This window comes from Elephantulus edwardii, unplaced genomic scaffold, assembly GCF_000299155.1.
Source record: "Elephantulus edwardii isolate Elephantulus edwardi_28Jun2011 unplaced genomic scaffold, EleEdw1.0 scaffold00062, whole genome shotgun sequence".
Taxonomy (NCBI): domain Eukaryota; kingdom Metazoa; phylum Chordata; class Mammalia; order Macroscelidea; family Macroscelididae; genus Elephantulus; species Elephantulus edwardii.
Genome location: NW_006399812.1, coordinates 3538437 through 3560047, shown reverse-complemented (window position 1 = coordinate 3560047; position 21611 = coordinate 3538437). Strand labels below are relative to the sequence as shown.

The window sequence follows — 21611 nt, the reverse complement described above, 5'->3', positions numbered from 1 at the left end:
GTCACTACGGAGACACTCACTTCCGGCAGACACAGCAGCCTCTCTGGCCACTGGGGAGCAGGCGGGGGCGGGGCGGCAGGGGGCGCGCCCTGTCATCCTTATTCTTGTCCATCTTATGTGTTGGAAGCAGTTGAAAGCAGCTCAGTGTGGATCAGGTTTACCTAGTCTTTAAACTGACATAGTTCCTCTTTAGAACTTTGGAGAAATCCTTGACAGCATATTTCCCCATTGCAATGTATCTTTTGACTACTGCTACCATGGATGTTGATTTTGGATTCAAGTAAAATGAACTTGTTGATAACTTCAGTCTTCTCTCCATCTATCATGAAGTTGCATGTTGGTCCAGTGGTGAGGATTTTTGTTTTCTTTGTATTGAGATACAATATAAATATATTGGAGGTGATAGTATTTATCTTCTGCAGTAAGTACTTCAGGTCTTCTTCACTTTCTGCTAGCAAGGTTGTGTCATTTGCATGATGAAGATTGCTGATGAGTCTTACTCCAGTCCTGTTCCCATATTGTTCTTCATTTATCTCAGCTTCTCGTGATTTTCTCAGCATACAAATTTAATAGGTATGAAGAAGGAATGCAGCCTTGGTGCATACTTTTTCTGGTTTTAAATCGTGCAGTGTTCTCTTGTTCTGCTCAGAAAACAGCTTCTTGGTCTATGTATATTAGATTTCTCTTGAGCACAATTAACTGTTCTGGGATTGCAGCACAACTTCTTGCCACTAGGGCACCAGAGCTCCCTAACAATTAAGTGTTCTGGGATTCCAGTTCTTCTCAGTGGTAGCCATAGTTTCCTATGATCCAGAGTCAAATACCTTTGCATAATTACTAAAATACAAGTAAACCTCTTTCTAGTATTCTCTGCTTTCAGCCATGAACCACCTGACTTCAACAGTGATAACCCTGTGACCTGGCCGCTTCAGAATCCAGATTGCCTTTCTGTAATTCCACGCTGATGTACTGTTCCATCTATTTTTAAATAATCTTTAGCAAGATTTTACTTGCATGTGATATTAATGATGTTGTTTAATAATTTCTTCTTTCTGTTAGATCACCTTTTTGGGTGAATGGGAACGACACAAATATAGGTGTCTTCGAGTTAGTTGGCCAGGTAGCTGTCTTCCATATTAATGTCAGATACTAGTGAGCACGTCCAGGGTTGCATCTGGATCTTTAAGCGCCCCAGTTGGTATTCTGCAATTCCTGGATCCTTATTTATTGTCAGTACCTTCAATGCAGCTTGGACTTTTTCCTTCAGTTTTTAGCTGTTGTTTCTTTATTATATGCTACTATATGAAATGGTGCAGTGTTGACCAAATGTTTTTGGTATAGTGTCTCTGTCTATTCCTTCCATCTTCTTTTAATGCTTCCTGCATCATTCAGGATTTTGCCCATGGAGTCCTTGAGCATTTCACCTCAAAGCTTGAATTTGTTTCTCAATTCTTTCAAGTTCAGAAATGCTAGGCATGTTCTTTGGCTTTCTAATTTCAACTCCTTGCACATTTCTTTATAAAACCTTGCTTTATCTTCCCAAGGTGCCCTATGTAATCTTGCATCAGCATTCTTTCTCCTTGATCTGGCTTCGTTTTGTGCATCCATTTTGATCTTTACTTTCTTCTTTATTTTTATAATGACCTTTTGCTTTCTTCATGGATGATGTCCTTGATGTCAATTCTACTACTCATCTGGTGTTTGGTCACCAGTGTTTACTGCGTCAGATCTATTCTTTTTTAAAAAATTATTTATTTATTTTTAATTTATTTATTGTGCGTGTATCGTCAAATCAGATCTGACTGGTACAGGAGGAAAATTTTCCCTCCTTCTCCGGCAGAGCATCTGGTGGATTCGAACCATGTACCTCTGGGATTGCAGTACAGCTTCTTGCCACTAGGCCACCAGAGCTCCCCAGATCTATTCTTAAGATAGTTTTTAAATTCATTTGGGATACACGCACGATTGTGCTTCGATTCTCATGGACTTGCTTTCATTTTCTTCTTCAGTTTGAACTTGCATATTAGTAGTTGATCTCTTCCACATTTGGCCTGCTGTTGACTGCTGATAGTGAGCTTCTCAGATGTCTCTACAGATATAGGCAGTCTAATTTTTGTGTAGTCTATCAGATATATCACCATTTGTTTGTGTTTTGTGGGTTTTTTTTTAAGTATTTGCAGTGAATAGGTCATCCATTGTACAAATTCAATCTTGTAATCCCCAGCCTCATGTCTGTCACCACATCCATATTTTCCAACTATTAGTCCTTCTGTTTGTTTCCAACTTTTGCATTCCGGTCACCAATTATTATTAGTTTTTCTTCTTGATTACATTTTCAGTCTTTCAGGGTGCATAGGGTAGTGGAAATCCTTGATTTCTTCATTTGACTTTTATGGCTGATGTTTATATTTGAGTAATGGTTATATTAACAGAATTTTCTTCTGTGAATATAGATAGTATCCTATTGCTCACAGCATTGTACTTCAGGATCTTGAATTATTCTCTATGATGATGAATGCCATACCATTCCTCTTTGTCATTTCCAACATAGTAGATCATGTGATTATCTGATTTAAAATGACCAATTCCACACTATCTCAGCTCACTAATACCTTGTCTATCCTTATGCATTCTATTTCATTTATGACTTTTGCAGTTTTTCTTGATTCATATTTCATACATTCCATGTTCCAGTGATAACTGGATGTTTGCAGCTGTTTCTCATTTTACCACATCAGCAAATGAAACACCTTCATTAAGTGAAAGCTTTACTCTCTGCACATCATTACAGTACTCCAAGAAAGCAGCTCTTCGCGGTCACAGTGTGAGTGCCTTTCAACCTGAGTTCATGATATCCAGTGATGTTCTAGAGTTTTGAAAAGCTTGCTGTTTCAAAAGTGATGACCAGGCCTCCTTCTTAGTCTTTGTCAGGCTAAAAGCTCCACTAAAACCTGTCCACTCTGGATGACCCTGCAGGTATTTGAAATAACAGTGGCATCTCTTCCAGCATCTCAGCAGTGCACAAGCCACTGCCAGGGTACAGCAAACTGACAGATGGGTGGTGGAATCACAGAGAAAGTTTTGGAAAATGAGAGGACTGGTCTGAGAATGCCAAAATACAAATATAAAATAGAAATATTTTGAGGGTATTAAAAAAATAAAAGAGAAATGTTGTTGTTGTTAGGACCTTTACTGTGTATATTTTTGCAATGTGTGCTTTCTTTTCTTTTTTTTTTTTTTTTTAACTCAAAGGCCACCATTCTGCAGTGGTGCATATTCACCAGTCACTCCATGGGCATTGTCCTCCCATTTGACTTAACCCATTTAACTTAAGTTTCAAAAACCAGCAGAGAGTCAACTATGAGTCCACTCCAGCTCGGTGCCATTTTCCGTTTAATTATTTTATGTCTATATCTTAACTAAGGTATATTGATTTTTGTTGTTGTTCTTAAAATTACAGTGTTGAACTGAACTGCAAAATGAAATTTGCTGTCTATTTACCACCAAAGGCAGAAACTGGAAAATGCCCTGCACTGTATTGGCTGTCTGGTAAGTATTATGCATTTGAGTTTTATACAGGTGTTTCCTTTGTCATTTTCGCTGGCTAGCTTACTCTTTATCCAGACATTTTGGTGTGCTTTCTGTACCATTTATAGCCAATTTTAGAAGCCAGTTAGAGTAAAATCTACCAGCCTACCTGACAATAATTTTAAACCTACTGAATTACATTTGTCTCACTTCTGTTAATAAGGAAGACCTAAGTAAAATGAATGGTTTTGAATTATAATATTGGCAAAGAGGATTGAATATATTATGGACTGCCAGAAGAACACATTTATCTTGGAAGATGTGAGTCCAGGGTGCTCCCAAGTGGCAAAGATGCTTAAACTTCATCTCACTTACTCTGGGCCTGTTGTTAGGAGGGGACAGTCCTTGGAAGAAGTTACCATGCAAGGAAAAATGGAAAGTCATAAAAAAAGAGGAAGACCCTCAACAAGATGAATTGACACAGTGACTCTAACAGTGGACTCAAGCATGTCAGAGATTGTGAGGATGGTACAAGATGGTACAAGATTCTGATCTGTAGTTCATGGGATTGCTAGAAATCATAATCTACTCAGTGCTACTTAGCAACATTTCCATTTCACTTAAACCACGTAATTTTAGTAGAAAATGTACAGTTATGTTTTCCATAGCAAAGGCATTGAAGTTTATTTAACTTGTACCTAGCCAGGCGTTTCTGAACTGCAGAAATTGTACTGGTCAAGAAGAATAATATTGGGTAAAACAGGACACCATGATACACAAATTAGAAACCACCAACAAGTAACTTCTTCAGAGTGTTCTCTGGAATATTTCATTGGACTCCATAGAGCTTCTCTGGCAGAAATCTGGAGTAAAAATCAACTACTAGTAGTTGTTGTTATTTACCGTCGAGTCGCTTGCAACTCATAGCAACCCTATGTACAACAGCCCTAAACTCTGCTCTGTCCTGTGCCAATCGCACTGTCTCTGACACACCCATCCCGATTACCCCAGTCACTGAATCAGTCCACCTCATAGAGGGCCTTCCCCTCCTGCACAGTCCCTCCATCCTCCCAAGCATGGTGTCCTTCTCCAAGGACTGGTCTCTTCTCACAACGTGTCCAAAGTATGTTAGATGGAGCAACCACTAGTAATAAGTGTTTAATAAATAAAAACTCAAATGGATTGTGAAAGAATAAGGTTGTGTGACCAGTAGTTTTAAACCTAATTAACTTTTCTTTCCCAGGATGTGGTACTTCTTAGAAACAAGTATTATAAAGAGAGAATCATAGAAACCAAAATATATCATGATGTGCTATTTCAATTTTGGGGGTTTTTTGGTTTTGTTTTGTTTTTCTTAAATATTTTATTGTATTATTTTTATGTGTACCGTCAAATCAGATCTGACTGGTACAGGAGGAGATTGCCCACTCCTGCTCCAGCAGAGCATCTGGTGGATTTGAACCACGTACCTCTGGGATTGCAGTGCAGCGTCTTGCCACTAGGCCACCAGAGCTCCCTTCAATTTTGTTTTCTTAAAAGTTGTTCTTGTAGCTTTGATTAGTAAATTCTCCCTTATGTGTAGTTATCAAGAATAAATCTTTATTACCAGTCTTGGAAAATGAGAATTTAAAAAGATGCAAATTAAGTTGTATTGTTGTTAAATGCCATTGAGTCAAGTATGACTCATAACAACCCCATGAACCAAAGATCTAAACCCTCTTCCACCCTGCACCATCCTCATATTTTTTGATAAATAAAAGCCTATAGAGGTAGTCACCGTGTCAGTCTACCTGGTTTGAGGATATTCCTCTCCTCTACAACCCTCCACCCTTCCTAGCAACATGCCCAAAGTATGGGAGGTGAAGCCTCATCGCTCTTGCCTCCATTAAATATTCATCTGATTTTAACTCAGCAAATCATTTCTCTGTTTATATGATGATCATTCATTTTCTTTCTTTTTTTTTCCATTTGTGTCCCTTCTTCATTTCTTTTTTTATTAAATTTTATCCATTTTAATGAACATTCACAGAGATTTTGGATTTCCATTCATTCATTGTTGCACTATTTTCTCTACCCTCCCCCCAGTTCGTTCCTCTTTTTTTTCCCTTGAAAGTCTGTTTTAATTGTCCCAATGCCACAGTGCTTGTCAAAACCAGTTCTGATTAATCTCCTTTGTCTGTGTGTCCTTTGCCATTCCCTATCACTCCTCCCTGAGAGAGACTTCACTCTGATTCATAAGGAAAAGGGGACGGCATATTCTCTTAGCTACTTCCTGCTGAAAAGGGACACTGTAGGTTTCAGGATGAAGATCTTCTCTCACTACTCTAAAGGGCCCCCTTGGCAATAGGAAACATGCAGACTATTGTGGAGATTGATTTTAGAATTTAGATGCACTGCACTCTTTTTCTTTCAAGAGCATTCATTTGGTATATGTAAAGGCAACAGTTAGCTTTTAAACACAATTAGATGTTTGTTTTGGAAAATATTGTCTATCTCTGTTTTTAGAAGTATAACTGATAATTGTCTTAGGAATCATGTAGCCTATAAAATAGAAAACCGAGCCCAAAAGAGATTAAATATTGTTCAGGGTCCTATAATAGTGAGCATGAGTAAATTTTCTAATTCATTATGCAGAGCTGTGTTCAACCTTTTTGAATGTTCTGTTTTTCATTTTGATTTGATAAAATACACTAAGTTATTTACTTCACCAAAATTATGATAAAAATAGGGTTCTAAATTCCTAACTAAAATTTCAGTTTATCAAAAGATAATAATCTGAGCTATATGAGCATGGAAAAAATAGAACTTCTTGTTTGTTTGCATTAAACAGGACCATTTTCTTAGTGAGATGATGACTCATAGATAGACCTTGGAAATTAAGACTTGATTTTCTGAAGGGGAGTGGGAACAAAAAAGGTAAAATTGCCAGGTTAGTGTACTTGAAAATAATGATGAAAGAATTTCAGGGTTATTTCTCAGTTAGTTAAAAATAGTGACAGAAAGGTTAGGAAAATGTTCTATTGCTAAATTGCCTGGAATTAAAATAACACCCAGACTGAAATCTCAAAAATTTTCTCATGGTGATGGTTTGCATCTACCTACACAAACACAGAAACCTCACTGCTGTCCACTTGGTTCTGACTCTTGGTGACCTGTTGGGTTTCCAAGGCTTTGCATCTTAATGAGAAAAGATTCTCCATCTTTCTCCCTCAGAGCTGCTGATAGATTCCAACCAGCACAGACACAACACTGTAGTCTGTGGCACCAGAACTCACAAGTCATGGTGACCATCAGATCAGCCCTGTACATTAGGTATGTGTTTAGCACTTCATTTGATGTATATATCCTTTATAAAAAGATATCAAATGTTCTACCACCAGGAGAAGATAAAATAGATGAATGGGACCTTCTAAGAATCAAATCCCTATGCGCATCCAAGAACTTCTCCTACAGAGTGAAAAAGGAAGCCACAGATTGTAAAAAAATATTTGGTAATGACATGTCAGACAAAGGACTTATATCTAGAATTTATAAAATACTCTAGCACCACAAAAAAAGATCAATAACCCAGTTGAAAAATGGGCACAGAATATGAAAAGACAATTCACCAAAGAAGACATTCAGATGGTCAACAACCACATGAAGAAATGTTCAAAATCCCTAGCTCTAAGATGCAAATCAAAACAACTATGAGATATCATCTCACCACAGTAAGAATAGCCAAATTTAACAGAGCAGCAAACATCAAATGCTGGCTGGCAAGGTTGCGGAGAAACTGGAACCTTTATTCACTGTTGGAGGGAGTGTAAAATGGTGCAACCACTATGGAAGGCTGTATGGCACTTTCTCAAAAGGTTGCAAATAGAAATGCCATACAACCCAGCAGTTCTACTACTGGGAATTTAGCCTCAAGAAACCATAACTATCACCCAAGCAGATATATACACACCCATGGATTTTACAGCTTTGTTTGTAATAGCAAAGAGCTGGAAACAACCCACCATCAACAAACGAATGGATAGAGAAGCTCTGGTATATTCACATAATGGAATACTATACAGCATTGAAAAACAATGAACTCATGAACTATTATACAAAATGGATGACCCTGGAGAACATTATGCTTAGTGAAGTATCTCAGTCACAAAAGGACAAATAGTGCATAAGGCCACTGTTGTAAAATGAAACTGACATCAGGGTTGATGGAAGACAGAGAAGGAGGGGATGAATGGTGTATACTGCATTGAAACAGATGAGCTAGGGAACTGTTTAAAAGGGATATGTGATTGGGTATTATTGTCATGACAGGAATCCATAACGAAGGCTGCACAGTGGAGTGGACTTAGGGAGAGGGATTATATAACAATGAAAGAGTTTTTCCTTCTTTTCAAGGAGAGGAGTGAATTGGGGGGAGGGGGTGGCCAGGAAGAAAAGTGAATGGAAACCCTAAGTCTCTGTAAACTTCCATTAAAATTAATTAAAAAAAAAAAAAGATAGCAAATATGACAATGGTTCATAATAGCCAAAAATATGAGACCCATCCAAATGGCCCTCAACTGATGAGTGGGTAGATAAAATATGGTCTCTCCTCACACTGGAGAGCAAGCAGGATTGAAATATTCATACATGCTACAGAATGGATGACCCTTGAAAACAAGCTGAGTTTGAGAAGCCAGAATTTGACCATGTGTGTACATTCCATTTGTATTAAATGAGCAAGATAGGCAAATCCTTAGAAATAAAAAAGATTGGCACTTGCCAAAGTCTGAGGGAGGATGGCACAGGAGTGAGTGCTAACAAAAAAAGCATTTCAACTTTCCAGTAGCTTCTCAGGAGAAAAATGTGGCAGTCTGCTTCTGTAAAGATTGCACCCTTAGAACTCTGTAGGGCTCTTCTGATATACCGTGTAGTGGTATTGTGTGTCTCAGTTCATTTCACAGCAGCAGATTTTCTTCCTTTAGTAAGTAAAAATTTACATTATTTGCTGTTGTCAATAATGCTGCAGTGAACATGAGTGTGCGTATTGCAGTTTGTGTGGACCCTCTTACTTCTATGGGATAAATAACCAAGCAGTGGAATTATTGGATCAGATGATTGGATTCCCAACTTTTATTTATATTCTCAGCTTTCTAAGGAAGCACCAAACCTTTCCATAGTGGTTATACTATTGACTAATCTCACTAGTAGTATATTAGAGTTCCAGTTTCTCCACATCTTTGCCAACATTTGTTGTTTACCATTTTATTGAACTTGGCTAATGTAAGATGATATCTCATCGTTTCCATTTGGTGATGACTGTATTTTTTTTTTCTCTTTCTTTTCAGGCTTGACTTGCACAGAACAGAATTTTATATCAAAATCTGGTTATCATCAGGCAGCCTCAGAACATGGCCTTATTGTCATTGCTCCAGATACCAGCCCTCGTAAGTGTTCTTGGTTAACAGCCTAAATCTTTAAATTCAGCTACTCTGAGGCCAGCAAAACTGTGCCCCAGGCTGAGAGCCCCACCTCTTGACATACCCTCAGCACACCCTAGATCAGAAGAGGTGCTACCCTGGACCTCTGGGGCTTCAGTCACCACTCAAACAAGCAGAATCTCTGACATGCCTGGGCACCCCAACGCCAGCCTTCTGCTGGGCTGGCAGATAAACTATCCCAGGTCAGACAGTTTGTTTACTACTTCCCATGGTATGCATGTTTGCCTAGTGTATTTATATGCTTGTTTGTTTTAAGGGTACAGAGCTTAGCTGTCAGTTTGCTGTACTGGGGTGTGGATACTTTACATGTTGCTACTACTTGTATAGTTTGTGTGTGCATGTTTGTAGTTTGTTCTCATGGGTACAGCACTCGTCTTCAGTATTCTGGTGTGTTACTGTGATGCTAGAAGCTGTGCTACTGGTATTTCAAATACCAGCAGGATCTATCTATCCATGGTGACAGGTTACAGTGGCGCTTCCAGACTAAGAAGCAGACTGGCCATGCAAATCCAAAATATTAGGCCTTCAAACACTGAATAACAGAGGATCATTACTACATATAATAGCGGAAATAGAGCAACTCAGAGTGGAAGACACTCAAAAACTGTCAGGAAACAGCTCCAAACACCAACTAGAAATTACAACACGGAAGATAGGAGCATGAATCTAATAATATTTTAAGTTGTCAAAAAAGTGGAACTCTTAGAGATTGGTATCCTAGGCATTACTCGGTTGAGATGAACTGGTATTGACCACTTTGAATCAGATGATCATATGATCTGTTATGCCAGGAACAACAAATTAAAGCAGAAAAGTGTTGCATTCATAGTCAGAAGGACATTTTAAATTCTGTCTAGAAATACAGTGCTATGAGTGATAGAATACACACACAGAAGACCTATTAATACAATTACTCAAATGTATGTACCAACCACAAAAACCAAAGACAAATTGATGATTTCTTCCACCTTTGCAGTCTGAAACAGATCAAACAAGCAGCTGTGTTTATAATTGGTAACTGGGATGCAAAAGTTGGAAACAAAGAAGGACTGATAATTGGAAAACAAAGCCTCAGTGACAGAAATGGAACTGGAGATCACATAATAGAATTTTGTTCAATCACTGATTATTCATTTCTAATACCATTTTATAAAACATAAATGGCAACTGTACACATAGACTCAAATTGACTACCTCTGGAAAAATCACTGCAGAAACTCAATATCAATAGTCAAAGCAAAGCCAAGGGCAGCCTGTGGAACAGATCATTAGTTGTTGTTGTTAGGTACCATAGAGTTGAGCATGACCCATAGCAACCCTATGAACAACAGATCTATACCCTGTCCTATCCTGTGCCATCCTCACACTTCGTGACACACTAGAGTCCATTACAGTAGTCAGCATATCAGTCCACCTGGTTGAGGATCTTCCTCTCCTTCGCCGACCTCCTGTCTTTCTGAGCATCATGTCCCTCTTCAAGGAATAACCCTTCTAGCAACATACCCAAAATATTGGAAGCAAAACTTTATCATCTTTGCCTCCAAGGCAAACTCTGGCTGCACTTTCTCCAAGACATATATGTTTGTTCTTTTGGCAGTCCATGGGATGCATGTTCAGTACTCTTCTCCAAAACCACAGCTCAAAAGCACCAATTTTTCTTCTGTCATCCTTATTCATTGTCCAGTTCTCTAGTGTATAGGAAGTGATCAGAAAGACCATAGCCTGACATCATTACTCCTCAGTAATTTGGAGAAGTCCCTCACTGCAGACTTTCTTAGTGCAATACGTCTGATATCCTGACTGCTAGTACCAAGGGTATTAATTATGTATCCAAGTAAGATGAAGTTGTTGGAAGCTTCAATCTTTTATTCATCTATCATGTTGTTATCTATTGGCCTAATGTGAGGTGAAGATTTTTGTTTTCTTAACATTGAGATGTAATCCGTATTGAAGGCTGTATTCTTTGATCTTCTGCAACAAGTGCTTTAAGTCCTCAGTTTCAGCAAGCAAGGTTGTGTCATCTGCATAATGCAGGTTATTGATGAGTCTTCCTCTGATCCTGATACCACATTCTTCAATCAATTACTCGTGTACAGGTTCAGATTGAAGCTGAAGAAAATCAAAAGTTCATTACAATAAAAATACAACCCTGAGTATGTCCCGCCTTAATTTAAAAGCCATCTCAGGGGAGCTCTGGTGGCCTAGTGGCAAGGAACTATAACTACAATCCCAGAGGTGCACGGTTCAAATCCACCAGATGCTCTGCCGGGGAAGGAGGGACAATCTCCTCCTGTACCAGTCAGATCTGATTTGATGGTACACTCACACAAAAATAATAAAAAAAAAGCCATCTCAACAATAGATTTGAGGCATTGAACACAAATGATCGAAGACCAGATGAGTTAAGGGATAACTCAAGGATCTCATCCATGAAGAAAGCAAAAGATAATTACAAATAGAAGAGAAAGAAAAGACTAAAATGGATTTCAGAAGAGACTCTGATAATTGCACTAGACCAAAACAAAAGGAAGAAATGCTAAAGAGAGATAAAAAAAGATATCAAAGGGCAGCATGACAAGACAAAGCAATGTATTAAAATGAAATGTGAACACATTCAGCATGTTGTCAGGAGAGGCCAATTCTTGGAAAAGGACATTATGCTGGGAAAGGTGGAAAGTCCAAGAGAAGAAGATCCTCACCGTGATGGATTGGCACAGATAGTGAAGATGGTGCAGGATTGTTAACAGTAAGGTCACTCGACCCAACAGCACCTAACGAGAGCAACAATAGATCTTTAAAACTAAGTTTTAAGTGGGAGATACATATATTGTGGTGTTGTTGTTGTATTGTTGTTATGTTGGAACTAATTCATAGGTGACCCTCTGACAACTTTTCAGAGGCAGTTAATTGCACGGGAGGAAACTGCCCATCCTCTTCCCGTGACTTTTATATTACACATTTCATAATTTTGCTATTTCTAGTCCTTTAAGTGGCATGGCACTAAAACATCATGCTGTACCTTTACTCACTGAATTTTATTTCTAGTATTGCTCTATGAGAGGGAGTAATTTTGCTCTTCTTATTTTAGAAATTAAGGTACTGACACCCAAAAATTATTAACTCATTTAATTTATTGCTACCACTGTCAAGAATGTGAGGGTGATAGTAAAACTAGTAGTGTGCGGATCACACAGGATAGGACAAGGTGCAGATCTCTTGTTCTTAGGGTTGTTGTGAGTCACAGAGGACTCAACAGGACTTGACAACATCAATGTTAGAACACACCGGCCTAATACTGGTATAATAGTTAAAGTGCTCACCTGCTAACTATAAGATTGGCACTTTGCCATCGATTACTCCCAGGAGAAAGATGTGCCAGTAGGCTTTCTTAAACCTGTGTGGTGTGGGGGGAAGGGTAGGCACAGGGAAGGTTGATCATAGGGCCGTGCAATTTGATTGGGCAGGGGATGAAGGAAATGGGAAAATTCTGGTGTGAAAAACAATGTATTTGAACTTTCTAAATAAACCAGTATATTTAAAAAACTTTTTTTTAAAAAAATAGACTGCACCTTGTGTGCAAAAAATTCTGCTTTTTTAACATTTTGCTATATTTATAGTTTTACTGTACAAGCTTAAATGATGCATAGATTAAAATTTTTCTCACACATACAAAAACCCTTTGTGGGAATCATGCTCTATTCTATTGGCCACTATGAGTCTGGTGTTTGTCTGATTTGCTGTCAATAACAATGCACAAGAAATTACTTTCTCTATTATATAGGTAAGCTGTCTTGTGTCTTTTCTGATCTCTCTCTCTCTTGACCATGTAATAGTCATACATTTAAACAAGTATTACTTTTTTAAAAAAATTTTGTGTGTGTGTTTACCATCAAATCGCATCTAACTGTTACAGGAGGAGATTGTCCCTCCTTCATCAGGCATCTGGTGAATTCGAACCACATACCTCTGGGAATGCAGTGCAGCTTTTTGCCACTACACCACCAGAGCTCTCTCAAGTATTACCTTTAATGTATCAAAATCCAAACTGGTAACTCTTTAACCACTGTGCTACCAGGGTTCTTTAGCATTAATATAAATTATTAAAATGTTTGCATTTGAGAATGATAATAGAAAATATTTAGAAACCCAATCCAGTCCATCAGGTGTGGAAAACTTGTTTTATGTCTGTAAAAGTTCCTAACTATTCAGAAAGGGAACTTAATGGGAACAGATTTGGAAATAATGAATAGCTGTATTATAGAAAAGTAAGGTAAGCTCATATCTGGCGAGAAATACAGTAAATTGTAAATTCAAAATAGCATCCAGAACATACTAATCTTGGGAGTAAATTTCTAAAGTATGAAGACCTATAAAAATAAAAATGCTAAATTTTGCTAAAAGTTAAAAATGAAGACTTAAAAGGAGCAGATGCTATACTTCTAGATGAATAGATTGGATAATTACAAAGAAATAGTTTCTCTCCCGTTACTCTACGTATTAACATAGTTCTATTCAAAATCACAGTGATTGGCTATCTAACTAAATGAAAAAGTATTAAATAAAATCAAATATATTTTAAAATACAAAAAATCCCCACAGAACCTGGTTAAAGAGGTAAAATATGGTACAGTGATACTACAGCAAAGGAGCCACTTCCATTGTGAGATAGTAAATTGAAAACAAGCATATGCCTCTTCTTCTGTGATCACACTGATAAGGATAATTACTAAAGCAGTGATTGGCAGGGGGTAGGCTAGTTATCAGAGAAGAGATGGCAGCACATTTCAGGAAGATGAGAGAAGCCCTTTGACAGCAATGCCAAGTGAGGAAGCATTGATACTTAGAATACATAGGAATGAGAGCTCAGTTATTTGCTCTAGTCTGGATGGTCATTCTTTTCCACTTTATTGGCAAGAACCAGTCACATGGCACCCTGGTTTGGAGAGAGAAGACCAGAAAGATTTGCCCCAAAAGGCTTTAGTGCAAAATGGATTTGCAGACTTATTTAAACATGTATTATCAAACATGAGCCGTTACTACCAAATGGATAATGAAACCACAGAGGTTTTCCTTGGTAGGTGGCTGCAGTATTCAAGGAGAAGATGACAGCTGGGACTTTGGCACTGGTGCGGGCTTTTATGTGGATGCCACTGAAAATCCTTGGAAAACGCACTACAGAATGTACTCTTACATAACACAAGAGGTAACTTATGTTGTAAACTATTAACTGATAGCTTCAAAAAGATTCATTTTAGACAAAATTCTTCTAGTCTTGAAAAATTTTAACTCAATTGCTGCTTATTAATTGTCTTAGTAAAGCTCGTTATAATTATGATATAATATGAAATACAGGGGTTTTGTTTTATTTTTATTTCTTTTATCAAATTCATTTTAATGAACATTTACAGAGATTTTGGATTTCCATTCACTCATTGTTGCTCTATTTTCTCTACCCCCCCCAGTTCATTCCTCTTTTTTTTCCCCCTGAAAGTCTGTTTTAATTGTCCCATTGCCACAGTGCTTGTCAAAGCCAGTTCTGATTAATCTCCTTTGTCACCGTGTCCTTTGACATTCCCTATCACTCCTCCCTGAGAGAGACTTCACCCTGATTCATAAGGAAAAGGGGATGGCGTATTCTCTTAGCTACTTCCTGCTGAAAAGGGACTCTCGCTGTAGGTTTCAGGGTGAAGATCTTCTCTCGCTACCCTAAAGGGCCCCTTTGGCAATAGGAAACACTGAAATACAGTTTTAAAGAACTAAATAATAAGACTTATAGGTACCTGAATGAGTAACTCAAAGTAACAGTATATAAGGAAAAGTTTTATTTCCCCAGCAGGGAAATACATTGGGATGTATTTTGTAGTGGCAAATTAAGACTTGGCTTTTAAAAAAGAAACAAACTCAAACTCCTTACTGTTGAGTCGAAACTGACTCATTGCTAAACCTTCATTGGCTTTGTGAAGCTGTAAACTGCATGGGCAAAGATTGTTCATCTTTTCCCTTCGGAGCTGCTGGTGGCTTTGACTTGCTAGAAATGTGCCACCTTTGGGTGAGCAGTGCGACTCCCTATGGATGACGTCACCAGAACTCCTAAGACTTAGTGTGGAGAAATGATCTAGCACTCTTCTTGTTAGTATTTATGTGCAATTTATTAATTTTTAGGTTATATCTTTTAATTGCTTCATAACAATTCAAAATTAATAGAAAATTTTAATTATTCATCTTTTCTTCACCTCAGCCAATTATTAGAACTTGATACAGTCCAGATTCTTTCTGGGACTGTTTTTCACATAGCAAACTCTGAAGGCATAGTCTGTAGGGAGTTGTGCTACTCATCCAAAGGCCATGCTTCTCCCTGAGAAGTTCAAACCTACCAACAACTCAAGGAGAGAAATATAGACACTCTTTTCCCATGTGATTTAGAACTTCAGAAACCCAATAGGGGGTCAATTATGAGTAGGTTCCATCCCAATGGTTATGAGAGTTTGAGTTTTAACATATTTTTAAGACTTTTTCTTTCTTTTTTTAATCCTATTGTTATTCTAGTTATGTTGTTGTTGTTTAATGCCGTTGAGTCGTAGACAACTCATAGCGACGCTATGAACGAACAGCCTGAGCACTGTTCTTACATAGAGTTTCCAGAGGCAAGCCATTTTGGAAGTGGATGCCTCTCCTGCTTCCAGGCTTGATTTAGTCGGGAAGCTCCAGCCAACACTGTCCGCCATGGGTGCCCATTACCACGATTGGCACATCACTGTCACAGGCTTCAGCATCACAGCAACCACGAGTTACCTCTATACAGCAACGCACAGACCAGTGCTATACCACCTAGAAGAATGTTTGACAGGGACCCTTTTGGCTTAAGGCCGCCTCCTGGTTCAATCCCTAGGCCCAGGCTGGCTAGCCTCACTCCAGGGACAGAGCAAACCTGCACGTCAAACACATTCCCGGAAAAGCAGTCCACTCAAAAGCTTGCCACGATTCCTGCAATCCCCACAACCACGCTCCTGCCTTCTGGCAAGGAGAGCTTCCCAGGAGCCTGTGAAGGCACCAGCTAAACCGGCAACAACATGGCCGCTTCCTTCCTGGCTTCCCTCGGCTTAAGGCCGCCTCCTGCTTCAAACCCTAGGCCCAGGCTGGCTAGCCTCACTCCAGGGACAGAGCAATGTTATATAAAATAATATTTCCTAAAACTCTTACTGTAGAATGAGTATGAGGATCCGAGGGTGGAGAGTGGAAGCAGAGGGATGAGGATGTGAGGGGCATGTGGATTAATCATAGGGTTGTGAGGATGAGGGAAATTGGAAGAATCTTGTCTGAAAAACAGTGTATTTGAATTTTTTAAATAAACTAGTATAATACAAAAAAGGAATACAAAGAAAATTTAAAAATTAGTATTTCAAGGGAGCTCAGGTGGCCTAGTGACAAGAAGCTGCACTGAAATCCCTATGGTACAAGGTTCGAATCCACCAGATGCTCTGCTGGAGAAGGGGAGGCAATCTCCTCCTGTGCCAGTTGAATCTGATTTGACGGTACACAACACGGGAGGAAAAAAAAATTTCTCCACACTATTCCAACCTGTTTTAAATACAGAGGAGCTCTGGTGGCCTAGTCTCTAAGGAATTACACTGCTGACCCAGTGGCCATGTCTCTGGCAATTCAAATCCACCAGCAGCTGCCGGTAAGAAAGATGGACATTCCCCTCCTGTGTGATTTGTAGCCTGGGAAACCCAGTGGAGGGTCACCTGTTAGTTGGTTCTGATTTGGGAGCTGTGAGTTTTGAGTTATTATAAATACAAATAAGCATCTTTTAACATCTGTTTGCCTATATAACTGCATATATGTGTCTAGGGCATCCTAAAGATTTTGTTTTCTTTTTATATTTTTTAAAGCATTTTTTTAGAAAGTGTCTTTATTATGTTTTTGTTGTTATGTACCAGCAAGTTGGAACTGACCCATAGCTGACCGTCCAGCAGGTTTTCAGAGGCAGTTAATCATACAGAAGGAGATTGCCCATCCTTCTCTCATAGAGCAGCTGGTAGGCTCAAACCATGTACCTTTGGGATTGCAAAACAGCATCTTGCCACTAGGCCACCAGAACCTTTGTTTTGAAAGAGAAATTGGCTCTCTCTCTCTTTTTTTTTCTCCTTTCTTTCCATTATTTCTAATGGTTTAATGGCAAGGAATTATGCCACCAACCAAAGGCATGCAGTATGAATCCACCAGCTATTCCACCAAAGAAAAATGGACAGACTCCTCCCATGCAATTTACTTCTCTGAAAATCCGTTGGAAGGCCAACCACAAGTCCATTTCAGAGTATACCAACAAAGTGGTTTTAAAGATCCCAAATCCTGACTCTTCTAACACTTGATAATAAGTGGAACCCAGGCAGGTTATAGAGAGGACATAGTCCTGGACAGGCTCTCCGGCTTTATCCAGCAGCAGGCAGGCAGCGGTAACGGGGGATTTGGAGCCAGAGCTGCACCTGCTGCTCGATCAAGTGGAACAGAGGATGGAGGTGGGCAAGTATTTGTTCCTTCCTCGCCTCTTCTCTGTTCCCACCACGCTCCGGTGTCAGCAGCCCTGCTGCCAGTGTTTCTTCCAGTGGCGACCAGGACAACTACAAGCAGGATTTTGAGCACTGTCCAAATTGATATCATTTCACAGAACATAAAGCAGATATTAAGTATGTACCATCAAATCACAGCCAATTGTAGTTGGCTCTCCAGTGAATTGTTTGAGTCAGTGGAAAGAAATTGCCCATTTTTCTCCTGTGGAGCAGGTGGTGGACTTGAACAGTGTTCTTTTACGTTGCCAATGCAGCTACTTAACACTAAGCATCAGAGCTTAATAGTTGCTGTCTTATGTCACAATTTTTTTCATATTTTTTCTATAATATATATTATTGTAGAGTCCCCTACCTGGGCTTTCCCATTTCCAAAGTGAAATTAATCAGTCAAAAATGTTGAAATCTTAAAGGTTCTGCTTCATCTTCTAAAGTACTGTCTATAGATGTTGAACATCTACTTGATTTCTATTTGAGGAATTTTTTTTTAAACCTAAACTATAGTAGTTCAAACTATTGTAAGAATATGGCTTGAAGTGCTGGTTATACAGTTATTTTTATAACTTTGTAAAGTTCTAAATTCTTTTTTCTTATATCTCTTGTCTCACTTTAAAAATTCTTTCTAGCTTCCTACACTCATAAATGCCAGTTTTCCAGTGGATCCCCAAAGAATGTCTATTTTTGGCCATTCCATGGGAGGTCATGGAGCTCTGATTTGTGCTTTGAAGAATCCTGGAAAATACAAAGTAAGATTCCCTAATATAAGTATTCCGTGCAATATATGTAGTACAATAAATATGCAAAAACCAGAACCCATCAAAAGCAGAGACTTAACAGATAAGGAAAACCCAAATGTATTCCACTAAAAAGAAATTAGAAAAATGGTAAGACTTTGCCCTGTCAAAGGTGGAAAACTTTCCAGACCTAGAGAATCAGGATAATCCTCTGGAGTTCCAGCTTCCACATGTTTCACTGTATTAAAAACTTCCAAAGATTGAAAAGAAAATTCTTTCTTTCTTTGTTTTTAAAAACTTTTTTTTTTAATTCTGTTAAGGATGAAAGTTTACAAAGCATATTGATTTTTCATTCAATCATTTACATGTATTTTGTTGTATAGCATTAATTACAGTACCAGTAATATCATTCTCTTATTCTGTATTTCAGTTTGAACTTACAAACTGTTGAGAAATTTTGAGGGGGAAGTATTACTTTTTTAAAAATTATTAAATTTTATTAGTTTTAATGAACATTTACAGAGATTTTGGATTTTCATTCATTCATTGTTGCACTGGGAAGTATTACTTTTGACTAATGTAATATATGCCACATAATCTGTAGTGCTCTGACTATCACAGTGGTTTTAGTTGGCTACATTTAAATATTATGAAAGGTTGCTTATGTTTTTATTTCTTCTATATTGAAGACACTAATTTTTAATAAAGGTTATTCTTGAGAAATGCTTCTTTTATAATGCTGTTGTTGATTGCCTTCAAGTAGAGCACGACTCACAGCGACCCTATGAACAAAAAGCCTGAAGCCCCTCTACAAATATCAATATTTATCAAAGTTCATAGAGTTTCTGGAGGCATGTTGTTTAAGAAGTGGATGCCACTTTTGCTTCCAAATATGTTATTGTTATTATATTGTATGTTATTGTTGTTATGTGCCTTTGGGTCACCTGCAATGTATTTGATTTTCTGAAGTAAAAGGTTTTCATGATTTGTAAAAGAATTATCTTAATTCTTATGATAAAATTGACATATATAGCTTAGCCTTTCACCTTCTTTTAACTGAGGCTTTATAGTTTTACATTTTTTGTCTTAATGAGCCATGCTTGGATCACTACTTTAGGTTCTTAGTTTCTCAGCAAATTGCAAGTAACATCTGAGTCTTAAGCATGTTGTAAATATTTGTTTGTATTTTATTTCATAAACTATAACTTGTATTTAAATACCTTGTGTTTCTAAAGTCCGTTTCAGCATTTGCTCCAATTTGCAACCCAGTGCTCTGTCCTTGGGGCAAAAAAGCCTTTGGTGGATATTTGGGGTCAGATCAAAGTAAGTGGAAGGTGAGTACTGGATCACTGTCTTAATACACTAGTAAGTTTTCAAACTTATCAAAAAGTTATACTCATGACATATATTCCTAGTCCATTTAAGATGAGGCTCCTAAGCTAAGAATAATTAGCAAAAGTTTGATACTGTTCAATCGACAACAGATGTAAGGATCAGAAGTGTTTATGATGAGAAGGGAATCCCGCGAACGATGTGCTCACACACACTTACAAAACTGTATTGTTTATAAAAATAACATGCACATGATGCATTTTTTTCTCATGATGCATTGTTATATACTGTGCAAAACTTCCTCTCCCTATATGTTTTTCATAAGCATATTATACTAGTATTTTTTTACATATTGCCACTTCAATCTTTTCTCCTGTCCAAGTGATTTAATATTACTGAGATAAAACTGATACCATGGAAAATTCATTTTAAAGTAGGTATTTTCCTAAACCAGTTAAAACCAATTAACTGAATGGGCTTATGAACAGGGTGCAAAAAATAACTAGAAATAAGTAAGAAATTATCCCTGTCTTCTAAAACAATAAGAACAAGATAGTTTGTATTGTTTTCATAAATTTTAAACTGAAACATAATTTTGATCATCTCTGTCTTCAAAATCAACAAGAGATACAATTCACCAGGAGAAATTTTTTCATTGTCATGTTAGTTTACACGTTTGTTATTATCCATCTCCTTCCTAGATGTCTCCCTCCAAGTCTGTGCCCTCAACACAATTCCTTGTCGCCCTGCTTTACCTCAAAGCTACCTGCAGATGCTCTTCTGAAGCTTCTGAACTCATTGCCACCATCATCACTACCCTTACTGTCTTCATCTTCATCATCTGTATTCTGTTGGCACACAATCTTGGCCTTTCTGAAGCCATTACAGATGGTTTCTGGGGTTATTTTCCCCAGAGCATACAGCACCTGCTTTCCGTCATCTATAAGCATCACAACCTTTAGTTGTCCTGATTGTGTAAACTCGTGAAAACCAAACCTCTCTAACCTCAGACTCTTCCCACTGTTCTCTGTTGCCTCTTTTTTCTGCCCTTAGACTTTAAAGTTGAAGGTGGCAGTGTAGGAGGACTTGAATGTAATTCCTGACTTGATCATAAATACTTCAAAGGTTAGAATGAATTGAGTGAGCTCTGGTGGCCTAGAGTTAAGAAGCTGTGCTGCAGTCCCAAAGGCACACAGTTCTAATCCACCAGATACTCCAAAGGCATGCAGTTCTAATCCACCAGATACTTCACTGGAGAAGGAGGGGCAATCTCCTCCTGTGCCAGTCACATCCCATTCGATGGTACACAACAACAACAAAAAGTTTAAAAAAAAATTAGAATGAATTAAAAATATGTGCACAATATAGTAACTAATTAGCTCACTCTGGTAAAGAGATTATAATATTCAAATGTGGGGTGTACAAAGATGAGTAATATAATTGGTAACTAGCTACCAGCAGTACTGAGATGGTAAAATTTAAACATGAGGTGCATAAGAAATAGAGAACAGAATTCTAATTTCCATAGAATCCAGGCTTTCTGGGACCATGCAGCTCTAAAATAACCTTTAAACCAAAAATATCCATTGAAATCTTCTTAAAAGCAAACAATAATTTACCTTAATTAGTGAAGAATGCTCTTTAAGAACTATTTCTATGAGATCACACTGACAACAGCAACTCAAACGATAGAAACTTTTAACCCTAAAAATTAGGTACATTAAAGATTTTTAAAGATTAGAAAGGAAATTTAGGGAATATTGAGTTTGTTAATTAGGGAGAACTCAAAAAAGGCAGATGATCTCTGTACATTTTTATTAAAATTAATAATAATTTTTTAAAAAGGCAGATGAGAATGGTCACACAACTAAGAATATAATCATTGTCACTCACTCCTACACAGGGAATTTGTTGAATGTTCTGCTATGTGCAGCTCAGCAATAACAACCATTTTTTATTAATTTTGTTTATTA

At 37.9% G+C, this 21611-nt stretch overlaps 1 protein-coding gene across 1 annotated transcript in view; it reads left to right on the top strand.

The window, feature by feature from the left end:
- The window catches only part of ESD (esterase D), a 37610-nt gene that overhangs the window by 7040 nt on the left and 8959 nt on the right, over window positions 1-21611 (top strand). Inside the window, exons 2-6 of the mRNA XM_006887804.1 lie at window positions 3461-3549; window positions 8853-8951; window positions 14084-14208; window positions 18199-18318; window positions 19542-19640. Coding sequence (XP_006887866.1) covers window positions 3461-3549; window positions 8853-8951; window positions 14084-14208; window positions 18199-18318; window positions 19542-19640 — 532 coding nt within the window. The remainder of the gene's footprint in view (window positions 1-3460; window positions 3550-8852; window positions 8952-14083; window positions 14209-18198; window positions 18319-19541; window positions 19641-21611) is intronic.